Source organism: Liolophura sinensis, chromosome 13 (genome assembly GCF_032854445.1).
Source record: "Liolophura sinensis isolate JHLJ2023 chromosome 13, CUHK_Ljap_v2, whole genome shotgun sequence".
Taxonomy (NCBI): domain Eukaryota; kingdom Metazoa; phylum Mollusca; class Polyplacophora; order Chitonida; family Chitonidae; genus Liolophura; species Liolophura sinensis.
Window position 1 is genome coordinate 28385085 of NC_088307.1, and position 22784 is coordinate 28407868.

Here is a 22784-nt window from a genome sequence, read left to right on the forward strand (position 1 = left end):
TATTGTGTAAGGGAACAATTATTGAGGGAAGCAAACAAGAACCCCAGAAGTAAATCAATAAATCAATAAGTCGGTATAAACCATGAACAGATAAGTACTCAAAGTTGGTTCCGTGTTTTTTTTTCTTTTTTTTAAGAGCGTTTTGATGTGTTGGCATCCGGGGAACAAGACTTACGCAGGCAGCCCAGAGAGCCCGATCAGTGGAGCTGCAGTCAATCCTCGCGTCAGAGAAGAGAGGGTGCAAGTTCTATGTCAACCACTGAAATGTGGGAAGTCTCTGGGACGACTTCTGTGTTTACCGAAAATTTTTCGCCAGCAGAGGCCACACCAACGATGGCCAGTCCAACAGATCTCACACCTTCTACTACTGATGCAAGGAATATATCATTTTACGGAACCGATGCCCTCGGAAATAGCACCAGACTTCACAACGGAACATTCTATGGTTTAAACGGAACATGTTTACAGTCAAACGGATCAACTTTGTATTCAAAAGGCCTTGCTTTCTATTCTAATAATACAGGTCTTTACTTTAGAGGAATCCTGTTAAATTCAAACCCAATGATGTTTTATACTGACAAAAGAAGCTTAAAGTTGAACGTAACAACTTTATATGCAAACTTAACTGGTAACATGAGTGTAAATTTTCCAAACGTCACATTTCACAATACGACTGACACATTACCAGGTGAGAGCGATCTTATAATCGAGACTGCCGAAGGAAACATAACTCTAAGTGACCAATGCCCCAGCGATTTGGCCCTGTTAATGAATACGACAGAAGGTAACGGTACATCCCAAAGTAACACAACGATACCAACTACTCCAATGACACATAACGGAACGTCAGCAATGACAGATAACGGAACGTCTGCTTTGCCAAATAACGGAACGTCAGCAATGCCAGATAACGGAACGTCAGTCATGCCAGAGCACGCAGTTACTACCCTCTCCACAGCCTTGAACCTGTGGCCCTCAGGGCAGTACAGTCTGCCAGTACCCCGGGGAGAATGTCCCGAGAAAGGTGAGTATAGCTAAGGTCATGGCGGGATGGCCGGTTTATGTGTAAATCGTTACGGACCGACGGACGAACAAACAGATGGATTAGACAGGTGGATTGATGGTGAAAAACTGCATGAGCAGATGCATAGATCGGTGGATGAATGAATGGACGAACAAATGGATGGAGGAAGGGTGGTTACATGGACGAACAGATGGAAAGTTCTTGAATACGCGTCAATACATGTAGGTGGATAAACGAACAAAATGAATGGAGGGAAGGAATTTTAAATAGATTGGCGGACTGAATGACGGACAAGCGGAGATATGGATGATAGGTGTACAATTAGTGAATGGATGGATGGATGAAAGAATTTAGGGTTGGATGACATCAGTAGACATAGATAAATGTACGCATATTTGGTTAATGGAACGGGTGGACTGACGGATGAAAAGGTGGAAATCTACGTGTATATGTAGATAAATGGGTCAATGGCTGGATGGCTGGATGGCTGGATGGATGGCTGGATGGATGGCTGGCTGGATGGATGGATGCGGGTAGATGAGACAAATGATTTTGAGAGGGAAGAATTGGGAGTATTGGTGATGCGACATAACCTTTCCGGTTGCTCCAACATGGTGCATCCTATGTCCTTGTCAAAACTTTTTAAAGAAGGAAAGACAGATTCGTATACCTATATTAACCAACGTACTGGGCAATGAACCAATGAGAATAACCATAATAAAGAGTCCGATTTATTACAGCGTGAGCTGAACCGATTTGTCACGTTTTGCTATAGTGACTGAGTCATTGATTGGTTTACTGCAGAGGCCACTAAGCTAGGGTCGTTTACTCTGTAGACTACATGCAGTTTGTATTTAGCAGAAGTTGTTTTTTGTTTGTTTGTGTTTTTTTTTTTCTCTCTTCAAAATGAGCTGTATTCAGTTGCCAGAAACTGATATTAATCCTCTAAGCGTAAAATAAGCCTGCGCTATTGCTTATTATTTATCTTTTCACTGCGGTCAATTTCAGCTAACTTCACCAAAGACAACGCGTTTGTGGAGCAGTCTCTACGAAGTTTTCTCCAAGCACAGGGAATCACGTTCTGTCAGCGTCTGGCAGACGGGATGTTGCCCATCTCGTGGGACGAGGGACAGTACTGTGTGTTTGCTGCTAATGCATCAGCTGTCTGCCCGGGGGTTCTTTTACCAGGTAAGAGCACTGAAAACTCTGCAGAGAAATGTTCACGGAGAACTCAACTCCGTCACCAAAGAAGGAATAAGATACGAATCTAAGCACTCAGTCCTGGATTTTCCCATTTTCAGACATTGAGAAAACTGGAAGGCATATAGTATCACATATCCGGATATTAACCACTGTACAATGCCAAAACACTAAATATTATTCCAAAATCTGCACAATTTGCTGATAAGCAGAGGACACAAAGCGGTCTGTTGCCCCGGCAGCTATAGGTCGCTGCCCTTCATGCGGCCACACTCTTTACCCAGGCAAGGGTAGACAAGAAACATTCTCTTCAAATATTAAATCCTACCATCACAAGGTTTACCTACCCACGTGTTTAAACACATTCAACATTTATGTGTTCAAATTCTAAACTGAACAAGACGACAGTGTATACCCCTCAATGAGGCTGTAGTTTGTGGAAGTGCGCTGTGCGCATGGGTGAGAGGGTCAAGGGACAAGAGTCCGGTTTCAATATCAGATTTTAACTATAAGCCAAGTCTTCAGCTATTAACACAAAAATATCTGTTTCAAAAACAGTATATGAAATGTAAAAGACATGCTAATAATGTGCTATGGCACTTGGCTTTTGGACAACTGGAATTTGCTAGAATTTTAACCTTTTGAACTTACAGATTTCTGAACAACCTGGTCATTATCATGTTCACAAATTTTAACACGGAAAACTTAATTAAATTTTCCCTTACTTAATCCTGTTTAAGCAGCATTCCTGGGGTGTATATAATTGAATTGCTACTATTTAATAATTTACGTGAGTAGTTAGAATAAAACCCTAACTTAGGTAAGTCGACAAGAAACCATACTTCACCGGTTTCGTCCAGCCATTTCCAAGTATCACACTCTCGTCGCCGCTCTGGTTATATTCTTTATGCTGTATTTTGAAAATTTCAGCTCACAGCATATAGCCAACTCTAATAATAAACGAAACGCTTGACAAGTAGAGGTCAAGTACCTGAGAGTCACGGTAAAAGACTAACTGCCGCTTTCTAGTTTATAGACCCTCAGTAATGCGGAGAAGCCTGCACGTAACGTTTGTATCTTGTTGTTTTGCAGAAAACATCACCGTTGATAGATTCGGGGGGTCGTCCTTAACTCTACGGTACTGTTGTGCTGACATCCACTCTGAACGCCCTATAACCATGCCGAGGACATCTCCGTTCTATCTGCTGCCCATTATGAATCAACCTTGTACTGAGGTGAGTACATAAATGTAAGCCGACAATCGCTGGCGACCAGCTCTCTACGGTCCTCATCATGGGCGAGTCGAGTACTGAGATGACTACGTATGCCGATGACACCCCTTTTCATACTGCCTCCATAACGAGTGAGCCGAGTACTGAGGTGAGTACGCATGCCGATGACACCTCTTTTCCATACTACCTCTATGACCAGTGAGCCGAGTACTGAGGTGAGTACGCATGTCGATGACACCCCATTTCCATACTACCGCCATGATGAGTGATCCGAGTACTGAGGTAAGTACGCATGCCGATGATGTCCCAGCTCCTTATGATCCCCATTACGAGTGAGTCATGTACTGAGGTGAGCACGTAGGCTGATGATGCCAGTGTTCCCAATGCTCCCTATTACGAGCGAGCCCTCTACTGAGGTGAGTGCGTATGCCGATGATGTCCCTGTTCCTTATGCCCCGTGTACTAAGGTGAGAATGTATGCTGATAACGCCCCCGTTCCTTATGCTCCCGTGTATTGAGGCAAGTACACATGCGGATGATGTCGCCGTTCTTTTGTTCCCCATTACGAGTGAGTCATGTACTGAGGTGAGTACGTATGCTGATGATGTCAGTGTTCCCTATGCTCCCTATTACGAGCGAACCCTGATACTGAGGTCAGCACGTATGACGATGATGTCCCTGTTCCCTCTGATCCCCGTTACGAGGGAACTCTCTACTGAGGTGAGCACGTAGGCTTATGATGTCCCTGTTCCCCCTCTCCCTATTACGAGCGAGCCCTGTACTGAGGTGAGCACGTATGCCGATGATGTCCCTGTTCCCTGTGGTCTCCATTACGAGGGAACTCTCTACTGAGGTGAGCACGTAGGCTGATGATGTCCCTGTTCCCCTTCTCGCTATTACGAGCGAGCCCTGTACTGAGGTGAGCACGTATGCCGATGATGTCCCTGTTCCCTATGCTCCCTATTACGAGCGATCCCTCTACTAAGGTGAGCACGTATAACGATAATATCCCAGTCCCCTATGCTCCCCATTACGAGCGAGCCGTGTACCCATTACGAGCGATCCCTGTACTGAGGTGAGCACGTATGCCGATGATGTCCCTGTTCACCTATGCTCCCTATTACGAGCAAGCCGTGTACTGAGGTCAGCACGTATGACGATGATGTCCCTGTTCCCTATGCTCCCTATTACGAGCGAACCCTGTACTGGGGTCAGCACGTATGACGATGATGTCCCTGTTCCCTATGCTGCTTATTACGAGGGAGCCCTGTACTGAGGTGAGCACGTAGGCTGATGATGTCCCTGTTCCCCTTCTCCCTATTACGAACAAGCCGTGTACTGAGGTCAGCACGTATGGCGTCGATGTCCCTGTTCTCTATGCTGCCTGTTACGAGCGAGCCCTGTACTGAGGTGAGCACGTATGCCGAAAACGACCCCATTCCTTATGCTCAAGTGTACTGAGCTGAGTACATGTAGTCTACGCATGTGGTAGCTTTTCGTTTCTGCCAACTGAAATGCGAAGCTATGGTGACGAATTCCTGTTATACTAGTATATGTATTGTATTTGAGATTTAAGCGCTGACATGATTTAGTGCTGCTATAGCCCGGCTGTCTCTCATCTCGCTTGTTTGATGCTGTGAACTTATGGCGCCGATTTTCTGTTATATATGTATTGTATTTGAGAAAACCTCTACAACGCTTCGACTTATCTCCTCTACAACTTTTATTATCCACTAATTTCACTTGTTATTTCTATTACAGCTTCCACTTCAACATAACTAAGATATACATCCGCCTCCCATTGTATCACTTCCAAATGCTTCTACTTTCAAACTCCTCTCATCCCTCTCTACCTTTCTTTCATGCTTATCCCTCTGACCTTGCGTCTACCTTCCACTTGTTTCAACTTTTAAACGTCGTTTTTGAATAATTCGTTCGATGTCCATTTTCTACGCCATGAAAAACACGGACTGCACGGATTTTTAGAACAGCATTCAAGACTATACTTTCCGCTCCAGGTGGCCGGGATGAACTCCACAGTGGAAAACACGACTGTGAAGTTAAGAAACATTCAATACGTGACCTCATCGGAGAACGCCCCAGCGTATTTCTGGTCCCCAGATGCTCAAGCTTTGACGTTCTCGTTTTGTCGTTACACGTCACCGGGTATGATTATGTCTAAGCCAGGTACGTACAAACATTAGGGAGAAAATAAACTGTTGTATAGATCCGACTGTAGGTGTTCGATGACCGAGGCACGTGATTGATTCTCTCGGTAGAAACATAGCCTTGAACGGTTACATCAAATGAGTAAAGTCTGACAACTCCTGAAGGTTAGGTGTGTATTTCTATGCTTGAGGTTCCACGTTGCACTCTAAACTTTGTCATTCATGTGAAAGACATATACCGTGTCTTCTTGTAGCATGGCAAGTTCATGCCGTCTACGTGTTGCCGCCACTAAAACATCATGCCATAAACACCAGACATGATATCCCAACCAGTCACATTATGCTAACACCGGGCCAACCACTCCTCTTTTCTTGCTCTAATATTTCAGTACTGACCGCTAAGTGAGGCGGCTGCAAGTACTATTTTTGTCTTTGGTATAACACGACCCGGTTTCGATCTCGGGTCTCCTGACTTCGCCTGACGTTTAAAACCAGGCGGTTTGTCAGGTATCTGACCACCTGAGGTGGTTTCTCTCGGGCTCTATTCGGTTTCTTCCATCCGCGAGAATAGCTGCAGTGGGATACGTAAACATTACAAGTGCGGTGTACATCACCAGTCTTGGCCAACGTCCTGACCACCAGCATTGCTGAGTATTAAACACTATTGAAAATAACAGAAGAACAGAACGTTGATAACAATATGATCATTCTAACAGGTGCGACGAACGATCTCGACACTGTGCAGCTTGGTGAGTACAGATATCACATTATGTAATATTACTGACATTCTGGTCAAGGAGGCCGCGGGTTCGAATCTAGGTGAAGGTAGATAAATGAGGCTTTGAGCAAAGAGCTTTGTCGCTTTACTAACAAAGGGCACTGATTATATTGACGTATGAGCTTTACATATTTCCTTATTTGTCTGATTTGTTCTTAGTTAGCCCTCCGTTTTACTGTATTGCGCTTGCATGATACGTGTAACCATGACTTGAAATCAAAAATAAGCCAAGGTGTGAGCCATTTTTGAGTTTAGTTATTATATATGTATTGCCAAGGTGGTTAGCGTGGCAGCGTGGCGCAATGACCCAGGAGCCTTTCACCAATTCGATCTCTGCGAGTGGAAGTCCAGTTGATGATGGCTTCCTCTCCAGCCGTCCGTGGGAAAACCCAACAAGCTGTGATTGATCATGGGTTCTCTCGGGCTCTGCCTAGTTCCTTCCATTAAAACACTGACTGCCGTCGTATAAGTGAAATATTTTTAGAGTACGGCTTAAAACATCAATCAAGTAAATAAATAAAACAGAGGTCTGTATAAGGCGGACTTTAGAGTACAGCGATCTCATTGGTGAGGGTTATTATGCTGCTCTATAGTCTATTTCATTTAACAGTCGCCTATGTAAAATCTGTAAAATCAGTCATACTAGTACTTGAAAACAAAATTGCCAGTGATAGTCAGTGCCAGTGATTGCCAAAATACTCAGTGAGTCAGTGAAACGTATCAACGCAAGCTCTACACATCAATATGTGCATATTCTTGCACCCAAAAATTAAGTTGGACCATTTCTTCTAATTCAAATTGCTTACCTGCGCAAGCTTGGTAAGAACGCATTGTCTCGGATGACGTCATTATTATTCAAAACAAAAAAAAACAAAAAAAAACAGAGGCATACTAGATATTGGGTGGAGTTCAATATGCTTTGACGAAATTCGACACCAGTTACCTAAAGTGCTATCGATATTAATTTAAACCCTGTTTCTAACACCACCATATTTGACAACATTCACACGTTTAAGTATAAAATAACATGTACAGATGAATTTTATTTTATCATTTGTAGACCATGACCTCAAGCCAGTTTTCTTTTGGAGAAAACAATGTAGTCTATTCGCTGACACAGTAGTGTAGGTTGTGTTACTGCGTGGCGTTTGTTCTAACCCCATGTTGGTGCAGCTGTTGTAAAACAGATTTCTCCTCATGCCACGTGTTTTTTTTAATAATTATGTCACCACCCGAGGCAATGAATTCTTGATGTTGAAACCAGGCTTATGGAGTTTATGAATTATAAAAATTATTCTAACTGCACTTTTCCTACAATAATACAGCCGTACAACATACTAATGTGTGGAGCTTGTGTTTTTACGTGTCGAGAGCAAAATGCAATCTTGGTTACCAGTATGACTGATTTTACGTACAGCTAAAAGCAGGTCGACTGGCTAAATGAAATAGATTATCTTACGCTAACAACTCATCCAAAAGTGAACAGGCCGTTTGTATAGGTTTCACGAAATATCTTGCCACCATCGAATGCAGCTTGTTTTGATTTGCTTAAGAACTTCCCAGACACTTGAGGTGGATATCACTAGATAGATTAATGTTTTTATTTGATTGGTGTTTTACGCCGTACTCAAGAATATTTCACTTATACAACGGTGGCCAGAATTATGGTGGTAGGAAAACGGGCAGAGCCCGGGGGAAACCCACGACCATCCGCAGGTTGCTGTCTGATTATTCCGCGTACGGACGGAGAGGAAGCCAGCATATATTACTAGATAGACGCTTTCTTTGTTTCTCTTCCAGTGGCCATCATTGTGTCTGTTTGTCTTATCGTTGTCATCATCGTTGTTGTCATTGCCTGCGTCGTTTTGAGAAGAAGGCGAAAGGCTGAGGGAGACCCGGATATAAGTGTCATCGAACTGCCATCAGTCGAGGAACCTAGCTCTGGGAAAGGTCGGTTTCCTTTTGCATGTGATCTAGGTATGTCTTTTGTGTGTGGACATATTGCCTGTTCTGAAGATTACACTTAAGTCGGCAAGAATATACACAAAGGGTGGTTTTTCATTGCAAACCCGGCTCTGTTTGAGTGTTACGAACCGGTATGCTTTATGCGCCGTTTTCTCATTTCTGACTAGTACTCGGTTAAGAACGTCTCCAATGTACGTCGCGCTCTGTGCAACTGAAAAAGCTGGTGATTTATGTCAAGGTTGATTTGACTGAGATTAATCTACGGAAACCAGACAGAGTTTGGAGGAGAACACAGTTTCTCGCCATGCACGTATACCGGACAATAATGTCCACAGGAGCCTTTATTTAAAAGGTTTAGCGGGTGTTTCGTGAGTAGAGTGGTTTCCTCAGGATGTTTCGAGGTTTCCTACAGGAACTTTCTGTTTTCCTCCAGGACCTTTCTGGTTTCCGACAGGATCTTTTTTGGTTTCCACCAGGACCTTTCTGATCTCCATCAGAATCTTTCGGGTTTGCGCCCGGACCTTTCTGATCTCCGCCAGGATCTTTCTGGTTTGCGCCAGGGTTTTCCTAGTTTCCTTCAGGACCTTTCTGGTTTCCTCCAGGACCTTTTGGAGTATTCCACATCATCTTTCAGAGTTTCCTCCATCCATGAAACTCACCACTGCCACACAGCAGTAAATCAGTGTATATTTGGACGAACAAGCAATGTGTCATTCGGAAGTGTATAGTTCACTTTTCTATTCCAGCTCACACAAAGAGACGGCATGCATAAAGGCACTTGTGTTCGCCGCTGTCCAGTGAGGTTAATACAGAAACTATGACAGAAATTTTTGGCAAGCATCCATATCAGCCAATCATATCGAATTTCTGTATTTACTAAGAAGATCTTGAATAATTGCCTTTCAAAACATATTACTCGTATCCGTCGTCCTACTATTTATAATGGTAAAATGATTTTAATGTTTCAAAAGGTTATAATGCGACCCGTTTTATGAATTTAAGGAATTTTAGTATCGATTTTCAACGAAAACACCTGCAGAGATAGGGCTGAAATTTTGTGAAAGGTAATTATTTGGCTGTTCTAGTAGAATAATCCCGGAAAAGGTCAAAGAGGCTGTACCGAGGATTTGTGCAAAAAATATATCAGCGCCAATCCAATCGAATTCTTTGCGAAAAAATTCCCCAGTATAGCCTCTGTAAGCTCTTTCGGTATCTCAATTTATGTTTCATGGAAACCGTGTAATTTACATTGCAGCCATTAAAACAGTGAAACAACTGGAGCTGGGCCATGTGCTAAAAATGATCCTTGACTCTGAGACACAATTAACGATCTACAACCTGCTGATACACCCGGATAAACTGGAAATCGGGGATAAAATAGGAAAAGGTAGGTATAAATATACACAACATAGTATATACAACCTGCTGATACACCCGGATAAACTGGAAATCGGGGACAAGATAGGAAAAGGTAGGTACAGATATACACAACGTACAAAATACAACCTGCTGGTACACCCGGATAAACTGGAAATCGGGGACCAGATAGGAAAAGGTAGGTACAGATATACACAACATAGTATATACAACCCGCTGATACACCCGGATAAACTGGAAATCGGGGACAAGATAGGAAAAGGTAGGTACAGATATACACAACGTACAAAATACAACCTGCTGGTACACCCGGATAAACTGGAAATCGGGGACCAGATAGGAAAAGGTAGGTACAGATATACACAACATACAAAATACAACCTGCTGATACACCCGGATAAACTGGAAATCGGGGACAAGATAGGAAAAGGTAGGTACAGATATACACAACGTACAAAATACAACCTGCTGGTACACCCGGATAAACTGGAAATCGGGGACCAGATAGGAAAAGGTAGGTACAGATATACACAACATAGTATATACAACCCGCTGATACACCCGGATAAACTGGAAATCAGGGACCAGATAGGAAAAGGTAGGTACAGATATACACAACATAGTATATACAACCTGCTGATACACCCGGATAAACTGGAAATCGGGGACAAGATAGGAAAAGGTAGGTACAGATATACACAACGTACAAAATACAACCTGCTGGTACACCCGGATAAACTGGAAATCGGGGACCAGATAGGAAAAGGTAGGTACAGATAAACACAACACACTATATACAACCTGCTGATACACCCGGGGTAAATTAGAAATCGGGGACAAGATAGGAAAAGGTAGGTACAGATATACACAACACACTATATACAACCTGCTGATACACCCGGGGTAAATTAGAAATCGGGGACAAGATAGGAAAAGGTAGGTACAGATATACACAACACACTATATACAACCTGCTGATACACCCGGATAAACTGGAAATCGGGGACCAGATAGGAAAAGGTAGGTACAGATATACACAACACACTATATACAACCTGCTGATACACCCGGATAAACTGGAAATCGGGGACCAGATAGGAAAAGGTAGGTACAGATATACACAACACTATATACAACCTGCTGATACACCCGCATAAACTGGAAATCGGGGACCAGATAGGAAAAGGTGGGTACAGATATACACAACATAGTATATACAACCCGCTGATACACCCGCATAAACTGGAAATCGGGGACCAGATAGGAAAAGTTAGGTACAGATATACACAACACACTATATACAACCTGCTGATACACCCGGATAAACTGGAAATCAGAGACAAGATAGGAAAGGGTGGATACAGATATACACAACATACAAAATACAACCTGCTGATACACCCGCATAAACTGGAAATCGGGGATCAGATAGAAAAAGGTAGGTACAGATATACACAACGTACAAAATACAACCTGCTGGTACACCCGGATAAACTGGAAATCGGGGACCAGATAGGAAAAGGTAGGTACAGATATACACAACACACTATATACAACCTGCTGATACACCCGGATAAACTGGAAATCAGGGACAAGATAGGAAAAGCTGGGTACAGATAAACACAACACACTATATACAACCTGCTGATACACCCGGATATACTGGAAATCGGGGACAAGATAGGAAAAGGTAGGTACAGATATACACAACGTACAAAATACAACCTGCTGGTACACCCGGATAAACTGGAAATCGGGGACCAGATAGGAAAAGGTAGGTACAGATATACACAACAGACTATATACAACCTGCTGGTACACCCGGATAAACTGGAAATCAGGGACCAGATAGGAAAAGTTAGGTACAGATAAACACAACACACTATATACAACCTGCTGATACACCCGGATAAACTGGAAATCGGGGACAAGATAGGAAAAGGTAGGTACAGATATACACAACACACTATATACAACCTGCTGATACACCCGGATATACTGGAAATCAGGGACCAGATAGGAAAAGGTAGGTACAGATAAACACAACGTACAAAATACAACCTGCTGGTACACCCGGATATACTGGAAATCGGGGACCAGATAGGAAAAGGTAGGTACAGATATACAGAACATAGTATATACAACCTGCTGATACACCCGGATAAACTGGAAATCGGGGACAAGATAGGAAAAGGTAGGTACAGATATACACAACACACTATATACAACCTGCTGATACACCCGGATAAACTGGAAATCGGGGACAAGATAGGAAAAGGTAGGTACAGATATACACAACACTATATACAACCTGCTGATACACCCGGATAAACTGGAAATCGGGGACAAGATAGGAAAATGTAGGTATAAATATACAGAACATAGTATATACAACCTGCTGATACACCCGGGGTAAATTAGAAATCGGGTACAAGATAGGAAAAGGTAGGTACAGATGTAAACAGCAAACTATATGGACGATTTAGATCAATCCGAACAAAATGGAAATCGAGGACAGGGTAAGAAAAGGTAGGTATATATATGCAACACATTGTTAATCCGGACAAACTGGAAACAGAGGACAAAATGGCGGAGAAAGGGTATTTGTAGTTAGGCCTCTAAATAACAATTAACCGCCCTATAACACACAATATGCAACCCACTGTAAAATCCGGGACATAAATAGAACCCAGTGACACATCCGGACAAAATGGAGAAAACGCGAAAGGGTACATGTAGGTATGCGCCATGTGCTATATGCAGGTGCCTTAATACCCAGGGTAAACTGGAAACCAAAGACAAAGAAGGAAAACGTAGGCAAATACATTTACAAACAATGATACACGGCCTCCTGTGATACACAAGTACGGAGTAGGAGTCAACAGTCAAATCATGTATGTGCAATATAAAACAATCACATAGCCGTCTATACCGACAGTCGCCTGGAAATGGAGAATGAAAAATGATGGCAAATACCCCACAACAGACCGTCTTCATTCACTGGCCAAAATAGAAATTTGGAGACGAAAAGATGCCCGGATAATTACATATCCATGCCAAATAGGCATATGAGGAACGATGACAAAAAATTTATTTTTATTTCTTTAATTTCTGTCTAACGCCATACTCTGGCATATTGGATGGCAACCAGTTTTGTGGCTGGCTGAAACCGGAGTGCTCGGGATAAACCATAAACTTTTGGCAAGCTGATACCAAACTTTTCCATGTGTGACATACTTTCCGAGTGTTAAATGAACACTATACTCCACAAACGGCCATTCGACCGCCGTTGACAGCTTGTTGTCAGATGGCCCCACAGGCAGTTTTAGCCGACAAGATCGTATACCCTTACTATGAGAAAAATAGGTAAATACAAAAACAGGTACTATAATCCAGGTGCAACGTAGGGTGTATATAAATGTACTTCAGCACTCTGAAAATTCGATGGCGAAGACAGGCAATGGTATATCTGCAAGACTAATAATCCTGGAAAAGGCAAGAAAACAGGACAGGGTGAATAAACACAATGACAGTCCAATGTCATCATGCATCCGAGCATCAGATTTTCAAACGTAGCACGTTCTGGCATTAGTTTGGGGTCATCCTTGACTGGACCTAACGCCAGAGCATTATCGGACTATCCAATATGATTATGTAGAGATGCGTGAAGGTTTTAGCGGAGATTCATCACAATGTACTCAGCTGATTGTTTGTAGTAGAATTTTAACTGTCGATAAAATAAAACCCTGCTATGGTCTCTCTCCGATTTAAATATCGACATCGCGCGTGCCTGACAAAGTTAATTTTATTTACACATATGTAGATGTCAAACAATCGTGAAATGTTTTGATTGATTCCCGTTCACCTGGTCGGGCAGAGGTGCTGTTAAATCAATATAGTGAAGACACACGACGCTTTAGTGTTTTACCCACGCAAAACATATCAGCTGATCACTGAACACGAATAACTGAGAAACCATTCCTGCCTAAAACCATTCAGGTTCACACTGCGGAGTCTCTTGATCATTTCTGCCTTTGTGATGAGGCTTTTTGGGCAAACTGATGACGTAGGACTCATGTATTTCAATGGTGAGCTCTGGGTACAGCTGAGTATGTCAGCCCCCTCCTGTCTGTGCAACGGCACACAACAGCTTCACCCAAAGCCGTATGGTGCGTTCCCGTTTCTACTGCTCATAAATGAAAACATCAAAGTAGAATTGAAATGTTTTCCAGTTGGTCATAAAGACTTACATGAACTGGCACACATAAACCAGTGGGGAAAATTTTCTATTATAGCGTAAAATCCTACGATCTAATGATTAAATTAATATATAATATTATTATAATATTATGATTATTATACGTCAGTATATATTATTATTACACTATAATAAATAATATTATTTTAATCACTATGTATTGTACTTAAGTTACAATTGTGGACATTGATTACTGAAAAATGCCCCTCTCCAACAAGGGCGTTGGATTTGATTGGAACTGTAATGAAGTGCTGGATGTTGACATGATTTTGTTGTATGCTAGGAGCCTTCGGGACGGTGTACTATGGTCGTTACAAACCCGATGACAATCCACTGCACGCCAAGGAAGTGGCTGTCAAGACCCTTAAAGGTACATAATTATACGGGAGACCCTGGGATCAATCCCGGGTCGGGTCATACCAAAGACTTTAAACATTGCACTTAGAGTTCAACTTCAAATCAGGATTTCGTATCTGTATCCAGTCTGAGTGTTTACATCTACTTTCAACATATGACAATAGACACTTTTTGGTGTTATTTGTAATTATTTCTTTAGTTATGGCTTCTTTGTTTTCTACACTCCCTAAGTCAAACTGAAAATGTACACAAAGTAGCTCCGCTGTTTGTTTTAGAAAATTGCGGCTATTCTGACATCAACGGTTTTATGAACGAGGCTTTGGTCATGTCGGATTTCAACCATCCTAACGTGCTAGGCCTGACAGGCGTCTGTATCCAAGAGGATACGGATATACCCATTATCGTTCTTCCTTATATGGAACACGGTGACCTAAAAACCTATTTACGTCACTTCCGGTATGATCAGGATGAAGCAGACAAGGTAATAACGCCATTGGTGCACACCTCTTCTGCTGACACATAGCTCTTCCATTTAGGGATAAATACTGTCATGGTTACATAAGTAATGAATTCGTAAATGCTGAAATGGTCAGACTACTGGCAAATGAAATCAGGCAGATGGGAGGGGCTTATTTAAATACCATTCAACTATGTATATGTTTATAATTTTAATAGTTTATTCCAGAATGATTATTTTAAACAGGCGTCCGACTCCCTTCAAACATTTACACCTGAATCATTGTTTTAAACAGGCGCCTGACTTCCCTCAGTTATTGGGGTTCTGTCTTCACATCGCACGAGGCATGAACTACCTGGCCCAGATGAAGTTCGTGCATAGGGATTTGGCAGCCAGGAACTGTATGTAAGTTGACGTGATTTTAATCATGCCTGAGTGTGCCATTCTCAGATTACAGCAAAGGTCCTCTGTGGCTTCTGGTGACTTCAACAATGGCAAATATGGCAGTGTCGGAAACAGGGTATAGATTAAAGTCAATAGCAGATTAGGTAACTGGTGTCACCCTCCCTCCATCAAACACTGAAATCCGCCCAATATCCAGCATGCCACTGTCTGTTTTTTAAATAATTATGACGTCACACAAGACAATGAGTTCTTTTCTTTGCAAGAATAGAGACTTCATATCGATGCGTAGAGCTTGTGTTATTACGCGTCAAAGACCAAAGACAATTTTGACAGCGACTAAGACTGATTTTACGGACAGCTGAATACAGGCAACTGGCTAAATGAAATAGACTATAGTTCAAGCTGGCTTCCTCCTCGTAATGCTGGCCGGCATCGCACATCTAACATTACAATGAAATAAATATATTAAATTAAAGCCTGATTGTTGTGACCCCTTCTGGCTTTGTTCAAGCACTGCTTTATTCCACAAAAAATCATTTAAGATGCCGTATGGCATATTCTATGATGCGGAATGAAATAACAGGAAAATAAACAAAATGTTGACAGGCTGGACGGTAACATGGTGGCTAAAGTGGCCGACTTCGGATTGACCCGGGATATTTACTGCAGCAGCTACTACAGACAAGACAGGAACAAACTGCTGCCGATTAAATGGATGGCTCTGGAGAGTCTTCAAGACCGAGTCTTTACCACTTACTCGGACATTGTAAGTAGTGTTTAATACTAAATGATACAGAGTGTCATTCTTAAAATGACAACATTCGAAGTACACGTCTGGTGATATACATCACATATGGTTGTTTCCTCCCACTATAATGCGGCTGCCGTCGTGTAAGTGAAAAATTATTGAGTGCGGCCTAAATTTGATAAAGGGATAAATAAATTTACACCGCGGACTTTTTTAGTTTGGAAATGAGCGTTTTCCTTCATAGTTGGTCTGGCATAAAAATAACAACGTATTAAACTGGCCGTCTAAACTGGGCACAAACTTTTGATTAAGATAACATTTAACTCTGCGCCGCTACCAATTTATACGCACTGTTTTATTTCAAGCAACTGATAAAAATAAAGAAAAATACTTGATTTACTGCCATTTTTAGAAAATATATAGCCTTTGAACGAAATATTCAAAAAAATATTTGAAAGTACAGCTTTCTCCGTATTGATAAATAGCAAACTAAAATATCTCCGGCTCTATGTTAAAAGCAGTGAATGTGACTTACGTGTGCAGTGCGGCCCCTCGGACGATTAAGGAGAAGCAGTGCCAGCGTTTTCATAGATTTGTGTCCGGATTCGAGCCTGTGACCTCACTGTTCTAAGACTGGTTGATCAGCCTTCATATGAATATTATAGATCTCTCTGTGTATCGGCTGAGACAAAATTAATGTTAAGTTACGTACATGCATAACTTAGTTTACATGGCGACCCCAATCCATGGAGTGATTTTCACCGATGCGATAAGACGTGTTTCAGGGATATAGACTGTTCTAATAACAATGGTCAATCCATAGAGAACTATGGCCAGAAAAAAGTTGCCTAAAATCCGTGGAACCTACATAAGTAATTCCCCACGCTTTTAAAAACTAAACTTTTTCGATGGACAAAACACGGTTCACAGAGTTGGGCTAACCATCCCGATGTGTACAAGGTCAGAAAAGAAGTTAGTGTTGAGTTGAATATTAAACTGCAGCATGCAAAAAGGCACAGTAAAAAACTAATGAATTATTTATTTTAAAACGCATTTTGGCGAATTCAAATCGACGTGTAACTGAATCATGACGTATTACGTACTCAAGGACACTTGCTCAGGATTATTCCGATTTTCGATATCAACGTTTGCTTAAATCTGTATATTTTGGGGCTACAGTGTCAACCTCGGAATACACATTTTACCAGAATTATTAATGCTTTACATCAATGTATATTAAATTAAAAAAGCACATTCCTCTGTCCCCCAGTGGTCATTCGCGGTGACGGTTTGGGAGATCCTCACCCTGGGGAAAGTGCCTTACCCTGATCTAGAGAACTATCAGATCCTTGGCTACCTGGAAAATGGTGACAGGCTAACAAAACCGGATGTCTGCACCGATGGGCTGTAAGTAACCCACTCCTAACAGAGATGCTCAAATTTTTAATTAGGCCAGAGAAGAATGTTTTGCACATTCTTTTCTTCTAGTGTTTTCTGTCAGGAAATTCGGATAGAGATTACCGATGCAGAATACAAAATCAAACATGGCACATTGTAAGCTACTGTAATTGTGTGGCTCAAGATTTCTTTTATTCGATAGTCAGATAAAACGGCAGACAAAAATGCTCGGTATTACTAAATTTAATGTACCCATTGCTCGGTATTACTAATTGTCATTTCCCATTACTCGATATTACTAATTGCCATGTACCCATTGCTCGGTATTACTAATTGCTATGTACTCATTGCACGGTATTACTAATTGCTATGTACCCATTGCTCGGTATTACTAATTTTAATGTACCCATTGCTCGGTATTACTTATTGTCACATACCCATTGCTCGGTATTACTAATTGCTATGTACCCATTGCTCCGTATTACTAATTGCTATGTACCCATTGCTCCGTATTACTAATTGTCATACACCCATTGCTCGGTATTACTAATTGCCACGTACCCATTGCTCGGTATTACTATATGTCATACACCCATTGCTCGGTATTACTTTTTGTCATATACCCATCTCTTCTTCATATCATTGGTATTTATATCGCTTGAGGCAGCTAGCTTGTTGTTTGAGTGTCGTTCATTTGCGTACGCCATTGTATCTATGTATTTTCGTATTTTCAGGCTATTTTACGCTATATACGGCGCAGGTGCTCGGAACCAACGAAGCTCATTTGAAGTTATGCCTTTTTCAGGTTTTGAAATGGCTATTGGATCATGGAAGAAAACAATCAAGCAAACACGCCTAGGAGAAACAGTTCTGACTGTAAACCTAAATGTAGCATGGCCTGAATTAGGAGAAACAGTTCTGATTGTAAACCTAAATGTAGCATGGTCTGAATTAGGAGAAACAGTTTTGAACGTAAACCTAAATGAAGCATGGCCTGAATTAGGAAAAAAAGTTCTGATTGTGAACCTAAATGTAGCATGGCCTGTACTAGGAGAACAGTTCTGATTGTAAACCTAAATGTATCATGGCCTGAATTAGGAGAAACGGTTCTTATTGTAAACCTAAATGTAGCATGGCCTGTACTAGGAGAAACAGTTCTGATTGTAAACCTAAATGAAGCATGGCCTGTACTAGGAGAACAGTTCTGATTGTAAACCTAAATGTAGCATGGCCTGTACTAGGAGAAAAAGTTCTGATTGTAAACCTAACTGTAGCATGGTCTGAATTAGGAGAAACAGTTCTGAACGTAAACCTAAATGTAGCATGGCCTGAATTAGGAGAAAAAGTTCTGATTGTAAACCTAAATGTAGCATGGCCTGTACTAGGAGAAACAGTTCTGATTGTAAATCTAATGTAGCATGGCCTGTACTAGGAGAAACAGTTCTGATTGTAAACCTAAATAAAGCATGGCCTGAGTTAGGAGAAAAAGTTCTGATTGTAAACCTAAATGTAGCATGGCCTGACTTAGGAGAAAAAGTTCTGATTGTAAACCTAAATGTAGTATGGCCTGTACTAGGAAAAACAGTTCTGATTGTAAACCTAAATGTAGCATGGCCTGAATTAGGAGAAAAAAAGTTCTGATTGTAAACCTAAATGTAGCATGGTCTGAATTAGGAGAAAAAGTTCTGATTGTAAACCTAAATGTAGCATGGCCTGTACTAGGAGAAACAGTTCTGAACGTAAACCTAAATGTAGCATGGCCTGAATTAGGAGAAACAGTTCTGATGGTAAGCCTAAATGTAGCATGGCCTGTATCATAAACCTTCGTGGCAGACAACATGTAAATTATAGGTCACTAGGATTTCTGTATTTTGCGTCCGGGATTACAGAGTTACAAATAAGGTTGTGTGAGTTTGCAATTATTCACACAGGATTCCACACTGAGCTGCTCACGTTATCAGCTTACTTTTTTAACACCAGGTGTCGCTTCTCCCAGAGACCGTCATTTTACGCACATACGCCAATCCTTTGCACATGAGCTAATGGGCGGCTACATCTTCTTGTTGATATACTTCTGTTACGTGGCGATTGCTTGTTTATAACATTCACTTACATGAAGATTGCTTGAAGCATTGGTCTCATCGTTGAAAAGAGCATATCTTAGGCCATGTAGTACAGGTACTCGGTTTTGGTATGTTGCAAGTGACATTAAGAAGATACTTATAGCACTTTTAGATGATATCCACTTATCTCAAAGGAGGGGGGAGGGGCTTGGCGGGCGAGGGAACTTAATGACTCACAAATGCGGTTGCTGGGATTTCAAGTTCAGCTCATGCTGGCTTCCTTTCCGGCTGTATGTGGGAAGGTCTGCAGAAACCTGCAGATGGCCGTGGGTTTTCCAGGGCTCAGACGGTTTCCTCCCACCATAATGCTGTCCGCCCTTGTATAAATGAAATATTATATATATAAATATATAAATATGTATATATAGCGTAAAATATCAATTAAATCAAATAAATTACTGTTACTATCTAATTACTAGAAACAAGTACTAATTTTCAGTGTAATAACTTAAATTTATGTTCTGTTACCAGGTATCAGCTGATGATGAACTGTTGGGACGAAAACCCGAAAAGTCGTCCCCCTTTTTTAGACATTGCGAAGCAACTGGAAGATACATTAACAGGTCTGTGTGGTTATCTAGACCTCGGGGAGGATGTGACGTCATCACACGTGACTGCCACGTCACGGAGTGCAGCGCGCGCCATGTACTCCAACGTCAGCACAGACGGTCAGTCATATTCCAGCGCTGAACTTATGTTACCAAGAAATCCCCGTAGTGTATACGGAGATTACCGCGAAATAGGGAAGAAATAAAGATAGCCCTCCGTCAACCATACCTATCCCACTGTGACAGGGTTTTATACAACACGTTACGCGATCCATGGCTGATTCTAATGACCACTTTTACATCGTTAAGGGCCGTTTTCACCAGAACCGCTGCGCTTCTAAACGCGGCTCCCACATCGTTTAACCCGTGGTGAAGTGTTTCCACACCGCGGTAAAATCACAATCACAGCGCAGGAAAAGCCGATTTCTACAAGCTACCTCAACAATACCTCTGATTCGCCTTGTCAAAGAGGACTGAGTTTTTTTCAACTTCCAAATCAAAGAGCACTGAAATTTTTCAACTTCCAAAATTTTTGCGCCATCTTTCACTTTGTGATGTTTCTAGATACACAGAATAAATAATGTACATTTGCCCGTACTAAATGCGCGACAATTTCTACCAGATAATCAAACCAATAGATCCAACGGAAAACGCAGTGAAATCAGCCGAGGTGGTGACTGGATGCGGAAAACGCTGCGGCTGTTTACATTGCGATTCCTCCTGCGATTTCATGGGAGGCAGTTGTACTTATTTACATTAGAAGTGACCCACTGCCGGTGCCGCGGCGGGAACCGTTGCGGGAATCGCTGCGATTATCGTTCTCAGTGGAAACGGCCCTTTGTTAGACGTTGAAACGTTGGCTGAAAAGACAACACAGACTGCTGATTTGTTAATAAATAGCCGGGAATTGGCCATTGAAAGCTTATACTTCTGTTGATCAGTCACCAGGATAGCCTTCGTATTGTCGGCACGTGTGGAGGTTGTAGCCTGTGCATTATTGTACTGGCCTAAGTAAAACAATAATTTCATTAAGGAGTATGATGTGTTTCAATCATTCTCCACGCAGACATAGGAATTTGTGAAAACAGCCAATTTCTTGAACAATTATATCAAGATTTTACCAACTACATGGATGTTGTAACGGGGCTTTTGACCTACATTTAGGACAATAACAGCATAGGGTGAAGAAGCCGTCCCCTTACTTGGTTTCCCCTGTGCTCTGTCCGGCTTCCTCCCACCATAATGCTGGCCGCCGTCGTATAAGTAAAATATTCTTGAGTACGGCGTAAAACACCAATTAAATAAATAAATAAATATTTGCAGTGGTGTTATGATGAGAACAACGTGGTGTATGTACTAGCTTTGTTAAAGGTGGAGAGTGTCTGATTAAAACATCTTGTGGCCTAACAGGCTATCAAACCCAGATACACAACTAACTATGCAAAGTGTGTGCTTAGAATCGTGAGTCCATGTTAATCTTTTTAAAATGGACCAAGGTGGACTAGAGTTTTGAACGAGCCGGGTTCAGATGTGCGCGTTTATACTGTATTTTTCGTCCTACTTCTGATGTCATTAGAGACCTTTAATCTAAAGTTACGAGTTGCAACATGTAACTTCAAAGTGCAATCCGTTTACCTACTCTAGTCTAAAGTTAGAAGTTACAAGGTGAACTTGTAACTTCTAACTAAAAGTCTCTGTTAAGCGTTGTTACAGCTCCCTGGTATTAATTGTTTGAACAATCTCTTGTCTGATAAATGTGGAATATATAGATGTATTCAAATCTTGTCCGTATTTACTTATTTATTTGGAGCATGAATAAAATAGAATATGAGACATGGCGTCAGTCTTTTCGTTTTTGTTTGTTTCTTGTTTTGTTTTGTTGTTCTTTTTTTTTTTTTTTGTTTTGTTTTATTTTTTCTTTAGGGTCCAAATCTAGATATGACAAAATTGTTACATTTTGACTTCATATAACACTATATAGGTCTGATAGGGTGAACCACGTGTATTTAGTACATATCAGTGTTAGCTGGGACACCATGTCCCGTTTGTTAGGGTAGACACTCACCAGCATGACACATGTTTATATGACATACATATTGCCAGGAGAGAGAGACGATAAACATCTGGATCAAACATGTTTTACGCTCCTTAGAATTAACTTAAAGGGTTTACTTTACTTTTTTATTTTTATTCTTCTTACCCATGTGAGTTGACTTTCTTCTTTATACCCATGTAAGTTGACTTTTCTTTATACCCACCTGAGTTGACTTCAATTTTTATACGCATGTGAGTTGACTTTTATTCTCTATACCCATGTGAGTTGGATTTGATACTTTATATCCATGTGAGTTGACTTTTATTCGTTATTGCCATGTGAGTTGAATTTTATACTTTATACCCATGTGAGTTGACTTTTATTTTTCATACCCATGTGAGTTAATTGTTATTTTTCATACCCGCGTGAGTTGTCTTCATTCTCTATACCCATATGAGTTGACTTTTGTTTCTTATACCCATGTAAGTTGACCTTTGTTATTTATTCCCATGTGAGTTGACTTTTGTTCTTTATACCCATATAAGTTGGCTTTTGTTCTTTATACCCAAGTGAGTTGACTTTTGCTCTTTATACTTACTTAATCTGACTTTTATTCTTTATACCCACGTTAGCTGACCTTTATATTTCATACCCATTGGAGTTTTTGTTTTTATTTTTCATACCCACGTGAGTTGACTTTTCTTCTTTATA

At 41.3% G+C, this 22784-nt stretch overlaps 2 protein-coding genes across 3 annotated transcripts; both read left to right on the plus strand.

Annotated features, from left to right (window-relative positions):
* The first annotated feature begins 203 nt into the window (after positions 1-203).
* Positions 204-8467, plus strand: LOC135481071 (uncharacterized). Its single transcript, XM_064761004.1, has 6 exons — positions 204-1024; positions 2033-2212; positions 3317-3459; positions 5475-5643; positions 6341-6373; positions 8203-8467. Exons 1-6 carry the CDS (start codon positions 250-252, stop codon positions 8427-8429), a joined length of 1527 nt encoding a protein of 508 aa, XP_064617074.1. The 5' UTR covers positions 204-249; the 3' UTR covers positions 8430-8467.
* A 537-nt stretch (positions 8468-9004) lies between these two features.
* LOC135480725 (tyrosine-protein kinase receptor UFO-like) lies at positions 9005-20925 on the plus strand. Of its 2 annotated transcripts, XM_064760642.1 has the most exons (8): positions 9155-9169; positions 9623-9754; positions 14286-14372; positions 14635-14840; positions 15112-15221; positions 15828-15987; positions 17240-17376; positions 19962-20925. In XM_064760642.1, exons 2-8 carry the CDS (start codon positions 9667-9669, stop codon positions 20242-20244), a joined length of 1071 nt encoding a protein of 356 aa, XP_064616712.1. In that variant the 5' UTR covers positions 9155-9169; positions 9623-9666; the 3' UTR covers positions 20245-20925. The 2 variants fall into 2 exon arrangements, with proteins under 2 accessions (XP_064616711.1, XP_064616712.1); XM_064760641.1 differs by having other exon boundaries at positions 9005-9754.
* Positions 20926-22784: the final 1859 nt, after the last annotated feature.

Bases quoted from the DNA above. Each gene is read 5' to 3' on its own strand.
- LOC135481071 (XM_064761004.1), top strand. From the start codon at position 250: ATGTCAACCACTGAAATGTGGGAAGTCTCTGGGACGACTTCTGTGTTT. The intron at 2,213-3,316 runs GTAAGAGCACTG...GTTGTTTTGCAG, and splicing joins CCCGGGGGTTCTTTTACCAG to AAAACATCACCGTTGATAGA. The intron at 3,460-5,474 runs GTGAGTACATAA...TTTCCGCTCCAG, and splicing joins TGAATCAACCTTGTACTGAG to GTGGCCGGGATGAACTCCAC.
- LOC135480725 (XM_064760641.1), top strand. From the start codon at position 9,589: ATGTTTCATGGAAACCGTGTAATTTACATTGCAGCCATTAAAACAGTG. The intron at 9,755-14,285 runs GTAGGTATAAAT...GTTGTATGCTAG, and splicing joins CGGGGATAAAATAGGAAAAG to GAGCCTTCGGGACGGTGTAC. The intron at 15,988-17,239 runs GTAAGTAGTGTT...TCTGTCCCCCAG, and splicing joins TTACCACTTACTCGGACATT to TGGTCATTCGCGGTGACGGT.